Source organism: Pseudophryne corroboree, chromosome 10 (assembly GCF_028390025.1).
Source record: "Pseudophryne corroboree isolate aPseCor3 chromosome 10, aPseCor3.hap2, whole genome shotgun sequence".
In the NCBI taxonomy this organism is placed as follows: domain Eukaryota; kingdom Metazoa; phylum Chordata; class Amphibia; order Anura; family Myobatrachidae; genus Pseudophryne; species Pseudophryne corroboree.
This window is the reverse complement of record NC_086453.1, coordinates 27,944,956-27,961,240: the sequence shown is the minus strand read 5'-3', so window position 1 is coordinate 27,961,240 and position 16,285 is coordinate 27,944,956. Positions and strand designations below refer to the sequence as shown.

General features: G+C 38.3%; 1 protein-coding gene across 1 annotated transcript in view; it reads right to left on the bottom strand.

Annotated features, from left to right (window-relative positions):
* Window positions 1-16,285, bottom strand: part of LOC134965869 (uncharacterized) — an 81,015-nt gene that overhangs the window by 47,938 nt on the left and 16,792 nt on the right. Inside the window, exons 6-13 of the mRNA XM_063942255.1 lie at window positions 15,707-15,724; window positions 13,917-13,940; window positions 11,632-11,655; window positions 9,767-9,790; window positions 9,208-9,231; window positions 5,357-5,380; window positions 2,914-2,937; window positions 1,295-1,318 (exon numbers count right to left, since the gene is read on the bottom strand). Of these exons, the coding sequence (XP_063798325.1) occupies window positions 1,295-1,318; window positions 2,914-2,937; window positions 5,357-5,380; window positions 9,208-9,231; window positions 9,767-9,790; window positions 11,632-11,655; window positions 13,917-13,940; window positions 15,707-15,724 (186 nt within the window). The remainder of the gene's footprint in view (window positions 1-1,294; window positions 1,319-2,913; window positions 2,938-5,356; window positions 5,381-9,207; window positions 9,232-9,766; window positions 9,791-11,631; window positions 11,656-13,916; window positions 13,941-15,706; window positions 15,725-16,285) is intronic.

Below are 16,285 nucleotides of genomic sequence, written 5' to 3'. Positions count from 1 at the left end.
GCTAAAGTACGAAGGTCCAAAAATATCTATCCGTGGTGCCACGTCTCACTTGTGTCACGCATCTCACGCCACACTGCTAGGCAAATAGACACATATGACGTTTAGATGAAACAGTACACAGCATTTGCTCCTTTTTCAATTATAGAAATTAATTACTTTTATTTACTTAAAGTTTATCTATGATCTGTTCCACAATGGCAAAAAGCAAATGTACGTAGATTACTTCTAGAAATGAATGCCTCTTTGCCTCTGCGGTTTACTTACATCCTTCAGTGTCATTGTTATTTGTACTCTTTATATTCAGCATCTGAACTAATATCTTATTCCTTTTTTTTCTTTGTCTTTTTCTTTTTTTTTCTTCTTCTTTTTTTTTATGCTGAAACAGTCCACTATGAGCCAAGTAAAGATGTCGACATTTTAAAATATCGACAATACCACAATGTTGACATTGTGAATGATGACAGTTGGCATGCTGGCAGAGTTGGATTGGCCCACAGGGGAACTGGGGAAACCCTCGGTGGGCCCCATTGCCTGGGTTTTTTTTTTCACCCCCTCGTCAAGGTTTCAGGTTCCAGACTGTGTACTTGAATTATACATTATACATGGGATTCGGTTAATTTACTGGCTGTTGGGATCCTGGCGTTCAGGATACCAACGCCGAAATCCCGACAGCCAGTGAAATGCCAACGGTCAGAATCCAGATCGAAGCCCGGAATTCCCTCTTGGGTGGTGGTCCATGCCACCACCTGAGGGGCAATATAATGCTCCCCACCGGGCCCAATGCGTGGCGTCTCGCTGAGCTCGCTGCCAGCTGCCGGGATTCCGGCATTGGTCTCCTGACTGTCGGGATCCCAACCGCCGGTGAATCATACTGAACCGTTATACTGTTCATACGTTACTTATGTTACTTTATACCGCACAGGGCTATGGTTTATATTCTACAGTGCATTAATCTGGTAAATTATTATGCATGGAATGTACAGTATTTATAGAGGATCCCAGACCATACACTCTCTAATGGTTAGACAAACCTCTGTGTTGGCTGGCCAAGCCCCTATGCATGGTCTCCTACCACTGTATTCCCCCGGTGGAGCCTTCATGCCCCAGTCCGACACTGCATGCTGACATAACATTTTCAGGTGCTTGTGGCCATAACTGTTACCCTACTTGCAACCTAACCCTAATATTAACATCACCCTAAACCTACCCCTCTAATGTTAACCAGCAGCTGTGTAATGAGCTATGCTAGACAGACAACCCTCAGTATGTAAGATGGCATTGATTGTGTACTGACCTGGTCTTTTCACAGGCTGGGGAACTTTGAAAGACAAAAGACAAGTTTGAAAACTACAACTATGTAAATACAATAAATATAAAGTAATACAACACAAGGGCAGGTTATCATTGATATTTGCTTCTTTACAGCATTTAAAATGAATAACTGTAAACTGTATTGACACGGACACAACTCATTAAATATACAATAAACATTAATATATGGGTAATACAGGGTTTAACCGCCAGTTGGGAATAACTATAACTTTGATAATGCAAAGTAATTATAATTTTTTTGGCTCAAATGTAGACTCTGCGCAGATCTGTACTAGACCCATTGGATAACAACTTCTAGATTATGATAGGTTATATTTCTCTTCTTTATGTAAGTGGAGTGATATAGACGAAACACAGAATATTTTATTTTATTTTTAAATTTACAAAAATAAGCAAATGTGCCTGTGATCTGGGCTGTAATGTAAAAATCAGGATTTATGGAGTTTGGTTCTTTAAATGTTTTCATCTTTTTCCATAACTCACATCCAAAGCCTTTATAACTGAAGCTTTGATATTAAAAATAGAAAATAAAATGTTTATCTTGCATCAGTGGGCTTCAGGATTTTCACTGAATGTACAAAAACATATGCTGATAGCTAAAAAAAAAAATGCTTCTGTTTTTCAAACAAACGCCAGAAACCCTGGCAATTTATGAAGTAATTGAATTCAAACTATAACAAGACTTTTTTGCACTGTCAGAGACTGTGAGTGATATCTAATTGTGGATGATGAACCATTGTGCAACCTCAAATTAGCTAGGTGGCAATTGTCAAGGTATGGACACACTGACAAAAGGATGAGAAACAGATATAGTCAGCGACAGGTCAGTGGTCTGTTCAGGCAGCACTGGTTCTACTCAGAGGACAAGCAGGCAAGGACTTAGCTTCTTTAAAAGTCCAGCATCAGCTGAGATATGAAGATATAAACCCTACATTCAATTCTATAGCACAAAGGAGTATGCTGACGCTATAAGTAGTTATTAATAAATAATAATGAATATTCAGCAACATATATGAGGAAAAATAAGATAAGGCTTTGTTACTGACACAACAGACAGCAATCTGGTCCTTTTGTCAGATATTGCTCCACAGAAAGGTCATGTCATAGATGGAACAATCTGGGAAATACTGAAAAATTCATTTTGTGATGAAGATTCTAAATTAATTGGAAAATATGAAGCTGTTAAACATATTAAAATGGCTACAGTATCATGTGGTTCATGGCTCAGGTAAAATATATTTTACTTTTTTATAGCTTAGGTAAAAGTGTATATATTAAATCTTCAATGGTCTGCAGCGTCACCATGTTTGACAATGGAGCTGAAGATTTTGTGATGAAGATTCTAAATTAATTGGAAAATATGAAGCTGTTAAACATATTAAAATGGCTAAAGTGGTTCATGTCTCAGGTAAATGATATTAGATTTTTTAATAGCTTAGTTAAAAGCGTATATTATAAATTGTCAATGGTCTGCAGCTTCACCATGTCTTACGATGGAGCTCGGGATAAAACCTGAATATTACAACATGACATTTGTTACAATAATTAAGTTAAGTTATATTTCATTAATGGCATTCTTACCTGGATTTCCCTTAGCAACTGTATCTGTGGAGGAAAAAATAATGTAAATTTATTCATTAATACATGTTTGACACAATTTTTTGCTAAAATGAAACGCGTCAGTGGAGAAATGGGAACAGTATATCTTACACTTTTCTAGCTTAACCCAAGGGGCAGCCTATGGTAAATACATGTGGGTAGCCTTAACCCCAAACAATATATTATAGCAGTAATAGAAATGGGTATAGACCAAGGGCACCACCTAGTGAAAAGTATAAAAAAACTAAAATTCTTCTCTCCGATAGGGTTTTATGTTCAGATTCTCAATATATGCAGATGGAAATGGACAGAGATATAACTATATAATAGTGTGATATTGTTTTAAAATAAAAAAAGTTTAATAAACAAAATTAAAATATGAAAATAAAAATACACATATAGGTCACACAAGTAAATAAAACGTTCTAGCTGAAAAGTCCAAAGCAGTTGTATGTACACTCTAAAGCGGAGAAATGTCTTAACAGCAATATCAAATGGCAGTCTGTGGCTGACATGCCTTCCTAGCAGATTATTTTATAAAGCCTGTGCTGGTCTGCACCAAGGAGGATCTGGATACTATGGTAATTTGGAGGCAAACTGCTCTGCTGCTGTCACAACTGCATAGGTGATCTCTTGTGGTTCTTAATGCGTTTCGAGATTATACTGTAGCTCTTCTTCAGAAGGTTCAATCATTTTCACTAGGTGGCGCCCTTGGTCTATACCCACTTCTATTACTACTACACATCATTTGTTCTCGGCCACAGTGGCAAAAACAAAATGTATACTGATTGGTTCTTTAAATGCTTGCCTCTTTTACCATAACTTATGTACAGTACAATGGGCCTAATTCAGACTTGATCGCAGCAGCAAAATCTTTCTCTAATGAACACAACCTTGTGCACTGCAGGTGGGGCAGATATAACATGTGCAGAGAGAGTTAGATTTGGGTGGGTTATATTGTTTCTGTGCAGGGAAAATACTGGCTGCTTTATTTTTACACTGCAATTTAGATTTCAGTTCGAACACACCCCACCAAAATCTAACTCTCTCTGCACATGTTACATCTGCCCCCCTGCAGTGCACATAGTTTTGCCCATTAGAGACAATTTCTGATGCTGCGTTCAAGTCTGAATTAGGCCCATTGTCTTTGTCACTGAATGTTCAGTATGTCAACATAAAATAATATATTAATAATAGTTTACATCGATGTGCTGGATGTTTTCAAGTGAACATACAAAAAATGCATGCAGATTATAAATGACAGATAAAAATTACAAAAAAAGTCAATTAATTTAACAACATTCAAAACAATTGCAGGAGTTAATGTTTTTTCAGAGATTTTGGGTGATATTGCCAAACTGTGGTTGAGTAGCCATGAGCCTTCATTCAGATATGGTTGGAAGTGCTGCATCCGTCCAATTATCAGTACTTTGCCCATGTGCAGAACCCGTTCTGTGTATGCGCAAATGGGTCTTGCGATGATGGCCGTAGATCAATGATTGACAGTCTGATGCCATTTGGGGGAGGGGGCGTCAATGGCCTAAATTCCTCCAAACAGAAGCGTGTCACTGCCATTGCAGGGGAGAGAACTTTGTCACTGGATCTATATAGAGCAGCAAATGGCATGCCCATGAAAAACAGATCCATCGTAAGTGCTGTGGTACTTATGTTGAAATGATGACAACACTGCGTCCTCTGGCCAGCAATATCAGGTGACTGATTGGTAAGTGTGTATGCACATATTGTTTGTGCAGGACACTTACCAAATCTTTGGATTAGTCAGGTGGGCGGTCGGTCTTTCATTCAGGTGTGTACCCAGCCCTACACAAGTTGTTTAATCAACAACATTATTCCATTTTCAACTGATTCAAATCCCACTTGATGTTCTGTGTGGAAAATTGTATTTTCACAGAATGATTCTTAAGGAATCAGTTTTATGCAAAAAATCATTTTTGTTAACATCTGCATTAATCGTTTGTTAATATAGGAGCGGGATGCATCAAGCACTACATTTTGCATGTGATACATGCCGCCACTGAGCGCAAGCATAGCGGCAGGCATTTAGTAATGCTGTATTCTTGAACAATTGCAAGTAAAACCAGAAATTACAGTTTTTCCAACAAGAGCTGTCCTTTGCAATATAAGGACTTCTTGGTTTAGGACCCGGGAGCCCTTCTACGCATGCATGAGTTGCAGGGGACACTGGGAGGGCCTCTCAGTGAGCAATGCATCTATATGAAGTTGACTGTCGGATCCAAACTCCAGAAAGTTTTGCTTTCATGAGCTTTGTGCATATGGGAATTGTGGTCAAACCTCAGTAAATGGCGTTTTCAGAGGTATGACTGCAGTTTTGACAGTAATGCTGAAGTATGAATTTGCCAAAATTATCAAGCTTTATATTACATTCTCTTTGCTCCATTCTTACCTGTTTTTTCCTTAGGAGGGGGCACTGTGGAGGAAAAATAATGCCAAAGTTATTCATTTGTGATTGCTAAAAAAAACATACCTTACATAAGGTTACAATTAGTTCATTACCAGGTATACTGTATAAGCAATTAAGGCCTGCCCATCTTGACAACACTGCAATGTACCAATTCATATGCAGATACAGCCGTAGACACACACGGACAATGGGGGTAATTCAGATCTGATCGCAGCAGAAATTTGTTAGCTAATGGGCAAAACCATGTGCACTGCAGGGGGGCAGATGTAACATGTGCAGAGAGAGTTATATTTGGGTGGGTTATATTGCACATGGTTTTGCCCATTAGCTAACAAATTTGCTATTGCGATCAGATTTGAATTAGGCACTTTATGCATGCTGCATATCATTTTAATCAGCAGAGTCTGCTTGCGCATCTTATTAGCAAAAAAGACATCCAACGCTAATGGAGTTGCAAAAAACTGTAGGCTCACTCACGCCAGGCATCTCCTGCTACATGGCGTATTGAGGGAAGGTGTATGAGGACACATCTGTACGAGCAGTGTATTTGTTGTGGTAAAAATAGTTTTGGGGGGGTTTTTTTGTAAGCTTTAGTCCACATAAATATTTATACACATTTTTAGTAGTGACCTTAGTGCCAAAAGAGTTCTGTTCTTTTTGGGTTAGTTCTTTGATAGATAATAGGGGTATTATTTAACAATTTGTTATCATAGTGTCATTACTGTAAGCTGGTGTCTATTAATTTAATGTGGGTTGATTTCAGGAGGAATACTATGGGGGGTATAATATTAGTGGTGGTGACAGCTGTGCTGGGCCCAGGTAATGGGAGGGGGTGTGGCCAATGCAGGGAGGTGTGGCCAGTCCCCCTCCTTCTTAAATATAAAAAATATTATTTATTCGTGGCCGCACGCGCTGGACAGGGGGGGAGCTGGCATTGGGGTAGATGAGTGGCGGGTGGAAGGTGGCAGGTGGGTGTAATTGATCACCAGGGGAAGAGAGGAGTGACTACTTCTGCAGATGCCTCTCTCTCCAGCGCAGTAAACAGCAACATGTGTTCTGGGCTGGGGAGAGAGCAGGCCCACAGTGTGTGCTCATTGCTAGACTAGATTTCATCACATTAATATCCCATTTTCACAGCTGTGCGTTCACTTTTCTTGCTAGAAAGGTATTTTAGTGATTGTCCCCAGGGTGCTGCAGCTGGTTTTATTGTGTGTTGATATCATATGTTATTATTTATTATGCATTAATATTTTTTACCTCTTATAGTCATTCATTAGCGCCTGGACCTATAGGATTTTTAAATAAAGTATAATGCGCCAAGGATACTTTAAAAGATTAAAACTGAACTGTATAGAAAATCAGATTATTGAAGCTCAAACAGGTGCAAATGGTTTTTGTGAATGTAATTTTAATGTTTTGTTATATTGTTCTTTTTTGTTGAAGTCTGAAAGAACCATATGAAGCAAAATCCTAATTTTTGTATTTGATATATTTCATTGCATCATATGTTTATGAAGCATAATGACCCAGTGGAATACATAATCCTGAAGTTGCGGCGGCAGAATACATGACGACTTTCGATATTTCCTGGAATGGACAAACATCAAAAGATCTGGGTTTTGAGTGACAGCGGTCATGTGACCTGGGAAACCAGCATTGATTAGATTAACAACAAAATAAATAGTACACACTAAAGAATCCACTTTAATGGTTTTGAAAATGATTCATTATGAAATAGAAACGCGTCAGCTGGTTACGTGGATTTTGTCAGTAAGGGCTACCAGGGTAGTGAACGTTTCCATCCTTTAAAGTCTTTTATGGACAATTTATCAGACTTCTCAAATCTGTATTTTGTTCTTAAGTCACTTCAATTCCACACCCCAGTACACTGCTTAACTGTACTGCTCAGAGTACAAGGATTTGTATTTTTTTTTTTTATTGAATGTGAGGGTGTTTGTAAACATAATTTTTATTAACATTAAAAACTGTATTACTCTATTATAGGTTTCTTTTTACATGGATTTTACTACATATGTGTGACTTCTGTGACAGTGGAATACCAGGCCAGAGGAGAAATAATATAATATGCCACATAAAGATCATCAGATACTTATAAAGTGTGTACACTTTCCACTTCAGAGAAATCTAAGAAAAATAACTTTATCACTTTCTTGGAACCAAAGGGAATCTCTGTTTAAGGCATAGTGACGCTGAGAAATATTTTCTTACACAAATGGTGTAGTTATTGCAAGTACTACACTATGGTGGTAATTCCGAGTTGATCGCTAGCTGCATTTGTTCGCTGTGCAGCGAAGAGGGGAAAAAAATGGCACTTCTGCGCATGCGTATGCGGCGCAATGCGCACATGCGATGTACTATTACAACGAATGATGTAGTTTCACACAAGTTCTAGCGAAGCTTTTCAGTTGCACTGCTGGCCGCAGAGTGATTGACATGAAATGGGCGTTTCTGGGTGTCAACTGACCGTTTTCAGGGAGTGTTCGTAAAAATGCAGGCGTGCCAGGAAAAACGCAGGTGTGGCTTGGCGAACGCAGGGCGTGTTTGTGACATCAAAACAGGAACTAAATAGTCTGAAGTGATCGCAAGCACTGAGTAAGTCTGAAGCTACTCTGAAACTGCACAAAAATATTTTGTAGCCGCTCTGTGATCCTTTCATTCACACTTCTGCTAAGCTAAAATACACTCCCAGTGGGAGGCGGCATAGCATTTGCACGGCTGCTAAAAACATCTAATGAGCGATCAACTTGGAATGACCACCTATGTTATTTTATATCTACTGCATATCTCTATCTATCTCTTTCTATCCAAGCTGTACATTTTTTTTTATTTTTTATTTTTGCAAGGTTTTGATGTATTTCAGGGAAATAAGATGAAAAATAATTTCTTTGTTTATTATATATATAAACTCTTTGTTTAAATTGTGCATTCTGCAGGCTATTTCTTCACTTAGGAATCTGATAACAACTAAACTAATCCTTATGGGTCCTGTTTTCATACAAACTATTTGATATTGGCAGTAAATTGGAGTCTTAAGGTAGAAACTTTATATTGGATTTATTAACTGAGGCATATGCTTGAAATGTGTATACTTATTGGCTCTCTGATATGATATACTTATAATATTTTATTTAATTATAAATTAATAATGATATATGGTAATGAAAAATCCAAAATACAAAATACATCTGGTCCCAAGCAATTCATACATGGGAGACTCAACCGCTATTTATGAAATAATTTTATTTAAATATACATTTATAATGCTTAACACACACACACACACACACACACACACACACACACACATCAAATTATTTATGCACTAATAAATAAATCTATGCTACATTTTTATAAACACTGAAAAGTTCTGACATATTTTCTGCATACAGTATGAATTAGTTGTAAATTCACTTTTCCTTTGTGCTGTCTATTCCCGTACATATATTATACTAGGGATCATTGGACCCAGTGGAAGAGTTGTCATTCCTGAAGTCCTAATTATATTAAATTCCTCAGCATACCCTGCTGAGATGAAAATCTTCCAAGCTTCTAAGCATTTGATTGATGACATCTGAGAGGTAAGGGTACTCCTGTGCCACTCCAGAGGAAAATCAGCTCTGGACCAAAAGTTTGCCATCTAGTTGTCACAGTGGAAACTAATAATGCCAGACTCCTCCTTCCCTTACTCTGATTGGCTGTGCTGTGATTAAGCCCTGGCTTAATTGTATTCTAATTATATTTTATCAATGATCAACTCCTAAGATTCTTTAAAGATTAGACAGTTTACCAAATTTCACTGACAGTGTTCTTACCTGGAGGAACTATGGGTGGTAACACTAGGGGAAAAAAATAAATCAGTTTTAATATAAAAAAGAATAAACACACCTCTTATTAAATTAAACCTAGTAGAAAGTAACTATTAATGATAGATATTAGACATGAATCTAACCTTAACCACTTGCTAACCAACCAGACACAGTAAACTTTTTACCACCAGTGAAACCAATAGTTCTGTAGCGGATGGTGGCAGATCACTTTTGCAGAATGCATTGCACTTTCCCCTCCTCCCCTGATTGGCTATGATGTGCTATCATGACGCACAAACCAGTAACCCCCATTTTCTCCTATACACCTTTCACACAAAGTCTCAGACACCGGATAATGTCTGGGCAACCCAGGCCCTGGCTTGGTGTATAAGGGTTAATCCAGGTTTTCTGTCCTGGGTCAGCTACCTGGGGTCATGACCACAGTTATCCCTGGATCCAACCCAGGCCGGATCACCAATGTTTGGAGATGATGTCATGATTGTCAATTCTTAAGATACTTGGAAGACTTAAACAGTATACCAAACTCTACTGATATTGTCCTTACCTGGAGGCACCTTAGGCGGTAACACTAGTGGGAAAAAATAATAATTCAGATTTAGTATGTTAAAAAAAAATCAAAACATACCTATCATTGAGATAAACCTAGTAAAAAAAGTATCTGTTAATGGATTCATTAATGTTAGCTATTAGACATGGCTCACCTTTGTACCAAATAAAAGAATTATTATTGAATTTGGTCACACATGTCAGTGGCAAAATTCCACCAGTTCAACCACTCAATCTGTTTATCTGGCAGACTTTATACATTGATTCCAAATGTATACTTATGCACACTTCCAGAAATCCCATTCTGTCCTATACCCCTTTCACACCAAGTCTCAGACATAGGATGCTCTTGGGGCAATCCGGGTCCTTGCTTGGTTTTGAAGGGTTAATCCAGAATTTCCATACAAGGTCAGGTACACAGGTCATGACCAGGGTTATTCCCAGATCCAACTGCAGTATAAAATCACGACCCAAGTCATCCGACCTTGGTCATGCTAAAAGAATACAGTGGTCTGGATTACCAGCGCTTGGAGATAATGTTATGCAGCCCACCGAGAACCTTTGCAATCTGGTGGAAAACTATGCAATAAATAGCATCTATCCTTGTGTATCCATGCCTATTTCCTTATATATTTTAAGCTTGCGAGCAGGGCCTTCCTACCTCTGTGACTGTTTGTGATTACACAAGTTTCTTTTATCATTGTGTCCAATTGAAAAGCTCAACGGAATTTGCTGCGCTATATAAGAAACCATTAATAAACAAAATAAATAAATAAATAATAAATAGGTGCAGGCAAAGGACGACCCAGCAATAAACTGGATCCAACCCTGCTGTGAGAACATGGTTTCAAGCTACTGGGCATGGCTTGAAAACGCATTCATTAACTCAGGTTGGACACGGATTAATGTGTCTGAAAAGGGTATTATTAAGTGCTTTGTAAAGCAGAACATTGGCCCGAACAGCTGGCTGGGGTCATGACAGAAATACCACCTTACCCTAGTATACTTAATACAGTTGAGAGCTGCTGTTGTAAAGAAACAAGGTCTATTATTTTTATTAAAGAGTTTTGTTTATCAGATATCGCAAAGTAAATTGAAATTTTACGTTTACATTATTGAAGAAAATCAATGCATTTATTGGAGAGCAAGACAAAATGGTAACACAATGGGATCGGGAGATCAACGTAAAAATAAACTGGACAGTCCCATCAAAATGTGGTATATGGTCACCCTGGTGGTATAGGCTCATTACAGTGGCATATACCACTTCACAGTGCAGAGAAAAGGAGAAAGGCTACCTGGGGTCAGACACAGCCATAGCTGGTATCAGGAGAGTTACACCAAATGCTGATAATGAACTACAATGGTACAGCATGCTGTCATTGTATTATTTCTGTTTTTGGTATTCATTGTCAAATACGAAGATTTTTAACTTAAGAAGCATATGATAACTAATAGAAATGACGCTCACTTTATCCACTTTCCTCCTGGACACAGTCATTTTTTTTTATTATTGGTGAACCAAAGCTTTTACTTAAAACCACTTGGTCCACAGATTAAGGAGGCAGAACAAATGTGTGGAATGCGTTGCACTGTGCCCTTCCTTTTCCCCTCTGATTGGCTGTGCTGTGGTCTCATGACATGGAAACTAGCTGCTCCCTTTCACCTTATTTTCAGCTTTGTAAAGCAAAGAGTTATGGTGGGGTGATGCAGTTATCTGACCTGTGGTCACAACACCTCCCCCTAGATCCTGCCCACTGAAAATCCCAATGTTCGGCATGCTAACCAACAGGGACTATTCCCACCCATGGGTGTCCACAACACCTATAGAGTGGGGATAAACTCTGCTGATATTGTTCTTACCTGGAGCCACCTTGGGCGGTAACACTAGAGGAAAAAAATAATAATTCAGTTTTAGTATTTAAAAAAAAACTTCAAACATACCTATCATTGAGCTAAACCTTGTAAAAAAAGTAACCATTAATTAATGGTAGCTATTACACATGACATTATTAGACATGAAGCTCACCTCTATCACTTGTACCAAATAAAATAATTATTATTGAATTTGGTCACACATGTAAGTGGCAAAATTCCACATGATCAACCACTCAATCTGTTTATCTGTCAGACTTTATACATTGGATCCAGATGTATACTAATACACGCTTCCAGAAGTACCATTCTCTCCTTCACCCCTTTCACACCAGTGGCGGGATGTCATGCCGCCCAAGTTTGGTGGCTGTGCAGGATGCCTGCTGAAATCAGATTTTTTTTTTAAGGGGCAATCACTTACAAGGCATGATTTTGCTTTGTAAGTGATTGCCCCTTTAAAAAAAGTCAGAGTTCGGCTGGTGTCCCGCACGGCAGCTGAACTCGGGCAGCTTTACAAGCCACCACAAGTCTCAGACATAAGATATTGTCAGAGCAACCTGGATCCTGGCTTGGTGTGAAAGGATTAACCTGGGATTTCTGTCCAGGATCAGCTACCTGGGTCTTGACCAAGGTTATTCCTGGATCTGACCCGGGTTATTCACGGATCCGACCCAGGTAGCCTGCAGTGTAAAAGCAAACCCCTAATAATCTGACCTTGGTCATGCTAAAAAAATACAGTGCACTGGATCACTGGCACTTGGAAATGGTATAATCTCCAAGTGCTGGCAGGGAACAACCCAGAGATAATCCGGGTCTAGCCCTTCAATGTGAACCCGGTTTCAAGCTTCTGGACACAGCTTGAAAACATGTTCATTCACCTGCGTTGGACCCTGGATAATATGTCTGAAAGGGGTATTATTTAGTTCTTTGTAAAGCAGAACATAGGCCTGATCAGTAACCGCTGACTGGGGTCATGGTTGACATTCCACTTGGCTCTAGTATACTTAATACAGTTGAGAACCACTGTTGTAAAGAAACAAGGTTTATTCTTTTTATTAAGGAGTTTTGTTTATCAAATATCGCAAAGTAAATGAAACATTTAAGTTTACATTTTTGAAGAAAATCAATGCATTTTTTGGAGCGCAAGACAGAATGGTAACAGAAAGAGATTGGGAGATCAACGTAAAAATAAACTGGACAGTCCCATCAAAATATGGTATATGGTCACCATGGTGGTATAGGCTAATTACAGTGTTATATACCACTTTACAGTGCAGAGAAAAGAAGAAAGGCTACCTGGGGTCAGACACAGCCATAGCTGGTATCAGGAGAGTTACACCAAATGCTGCTAATGAACTAGAGTGTTACAGCATGCTGTCATTGTATTATTTCTGTATTTAGTATTCATTGTCAAATATGAAGACTTTTAACTTAAAAAGCATATGATAACTAATAGAAATGAAGCTCACTTTATCCAATTTCCAACTGGACACAGTAGCTGTTTATTATCAGTGAACCCAATCTCTTACTTAAAACCAGTTGGTCCACAGAGGAAGGAGGCAGATCAAATGTGTGGAATGCAGCGCACTGTGTCCTCCTTTTTCTCCTGTGATTGGTTGTGCTGTGGTCGCATGACATGGAAACTAGCTGCTCCCTTTCACTTTATTTTCTGCTTTGTAAAGCAGAGAGTTATGGTGGGTACACACTATGCGATCCGCTCTACTTGCAATATCGCAAATTTGTTCCCATTCCAGGCATGGCTGCCAACATAATGCATAAACACTATGCAATATCACAAGCGATTTTGCACAGTGATGTCATACCACGGCCATACCATGCCGATCCGAACATGCAGCATCTGACGATATAGTCAGATTGAGCTGCATGTACAGGTGACAGTGGAGAGTGCTCCTCTGCCATCACTGGCAGCATACACTCTGGGTGATATTGTAAACAATATCACGCAGGAGGCTAAAAATAAGCTTTATTGTTTACAAACTCACCTAGTGTGTACCCACCATTAGCCTGATCAGAAGCAGTTGGCTGGGGGTTGGGTCGGCATCATCACTTGACCCTAATATCATAGTTGAGATTCGCTGTTCTAACAATTTTTTTTCAACATGAAGGAAAGTTACCAAGGGTCAGACACAACCAGTGTTGATATCATCACAGCCATAACATATGATGCTAATCAAATGCAATGTTTTTCCTTTATTGTATTCTTACTATATTTATTTTATTTTTATTTGTTTTACCACTGATATTGTTCTTACCTGGAGGCACCTTAGGCGGAAACACTAGTGGGAAAAATACAATTCAGTTTTAGTATTTAAAAAAACATCAAACATACCTATAATTGAACTAAACCTAGTAAAACTGTAGCTATTAATAAATTAGTGTTAGCTATTAGGCATGAAGCTACTAGACATGAAGCAAAATTCCACACGTTCAACCACCCATCTGTATTGTATCAGCAACATGTCCTGGCTGCAGACACTAGATGCCCTAATCTGCCTACACAGCAGCTCCCCATGCCTGCCTGCCACAAATTTATTTTACTGATGGTTTTAACACATATAAATATTGCTTAGTTGATTAAAACACACAAGTACATTGTGAATTGCTGACGCACGTTTCACTAAAAGTTTATTCAAGGTTAACCTTGAGTCTACCCTTGAGAAAACGTTCTGTGAAATGCGCATTGGTGATTCTTAATGTATTTTTGCCAGTGGCAAGATTTATAGTGAGTATACTATATAATGTGATTAATCTTCAACGGTGGAAAGATACAGATATTAGGTGATATTCACCAGTGGCAGACGTGTTAGATACAATCAAGGGTACTACAATTGATGACTGCTATGCACATAATATTGCAGTGACCTTTCTCAGCAGCCAAGAATTTCCATTTTCCTTATAATGCTACAAATTTTATAAGGCCATTTACATACTAGCAACTAGCATCATCAAGGTATTTGATGTAGTCCTCATTGGTGATATCTACTGTACCAGTAGCAGATAATTCTGCAATTATCAAGGGCACTATAGAGTTCATTACATTACATTTGACAGTGTAGTGCCATTGGCCAGCAGCTAGTGAACTCTCCAGAAGTGTCACTTACGATGTGTCCATCAGGTACTAGATAATATCCAAATGATACACTGGAGACAAGTATTCTTGCGGAATTTAAATATTTATTTAGATTATTTTTAGTAATAATCTGACAATACACATAACTAATTCCTGTGAATGTCATTGTTACCCATAATAAATAATTTTTGGAAAGGGATGTTGCACACACAGGGATATACTGTGATATTTTTTATCCCACTAATAGTGTTTATATTTTCTTTTTTCATTATTGTCCACTTCTTTATTTTAATATTTCACAGTTCCTGGCTTTTTAACATTATTGATAATAAAAGCTACATTTTATACAGTCTTATTATTACTATTCCCATCTGTGCGCCACTGTAAGATCGATTCTCTTCTCTTCTTAACTTGTTTTAACATACAGTATATTGGCAATGTTATTGTCCATAGCAGCACCTCCAAATGTGATTATCCTCTACGTGATTGGAATATGGGGCAATGAAAACATTTATTGTTGGTACATGACTAGTACAGTAGTCTCTCCCTAATTCCCATTCCCTGTTATTATTTGCCAATGTAAAAATAAACTGTTTTGTACCAGTGAAAAAGGAATTTATATTCACCCTTGCTTTATTGGACCACCAGATGTTGCCCCAGACTTTGTCACAGACTTTATAGATTGATTTGATTAGCACTAATAATGCAGAGATGTGAAGAGAAGCTGACATGGGTCAGACACATGCAGAGTTGTTATGGATAAAAGCCATACACATGTTGCTAATCAAACACAGAGGGGTATATTTAGTAAAGCTTCTAAACTTGAAAAGTGGTGATATTGCACATATCAACCAATAAGATTCAGTCTAGACATGATAGAATCTGATTGGATGCCATGGGCAAACTCATCACTTTTCATTTTTAGAAGCTTTAGTAACTTTACCCCAAAGTTTCTACTGATACTGTTCTTACCTGGACGCATCGCAGGCACTAGGAAAATAAATTAATTCAGTATTAATATAAAAAAAGATAAAAAAAACAACTCTTATTAATTTAAAAATAGTAGAGAAGTAGCCATAAATGATAGCTGTTTGATATTAAGCTAACCTTAACTACTTGCTAACAAGGCAGAGTAGGCTTTTTACAACTAGTGAAACCAATGGACCCATAGAGGAAGAAGGCAGATCATATGTGCATTGTCCCCTCCTACTTCTCCTCTGTGCTGTGGCCTCATGACCTGAAAACCAGCTGCCCCCCTTCAGTCTTATTTTCTGCTTTGTAAAGCCAAGCATTTGTCTGATCAGATGCAGTTGGCTGGGGTCACGGTCAACTGACCCTGGTAACAATGAGAACTGGTGTTCAAAACATTTTTTTATCATGAAGAAAAGCTACCATGGGTCAGACACAACCAGAGTTGGTATGGTCTAAAAATTAGACCATTTAAAGATTTGAAAGCTGTGGTAAGTCTAATTGAGCATAGTAGGGAATTCCAAATGTAGACAAAGGTATATGAAAAGTGTTGCATAGTAGATGGGATGGTGATTTCTAGAG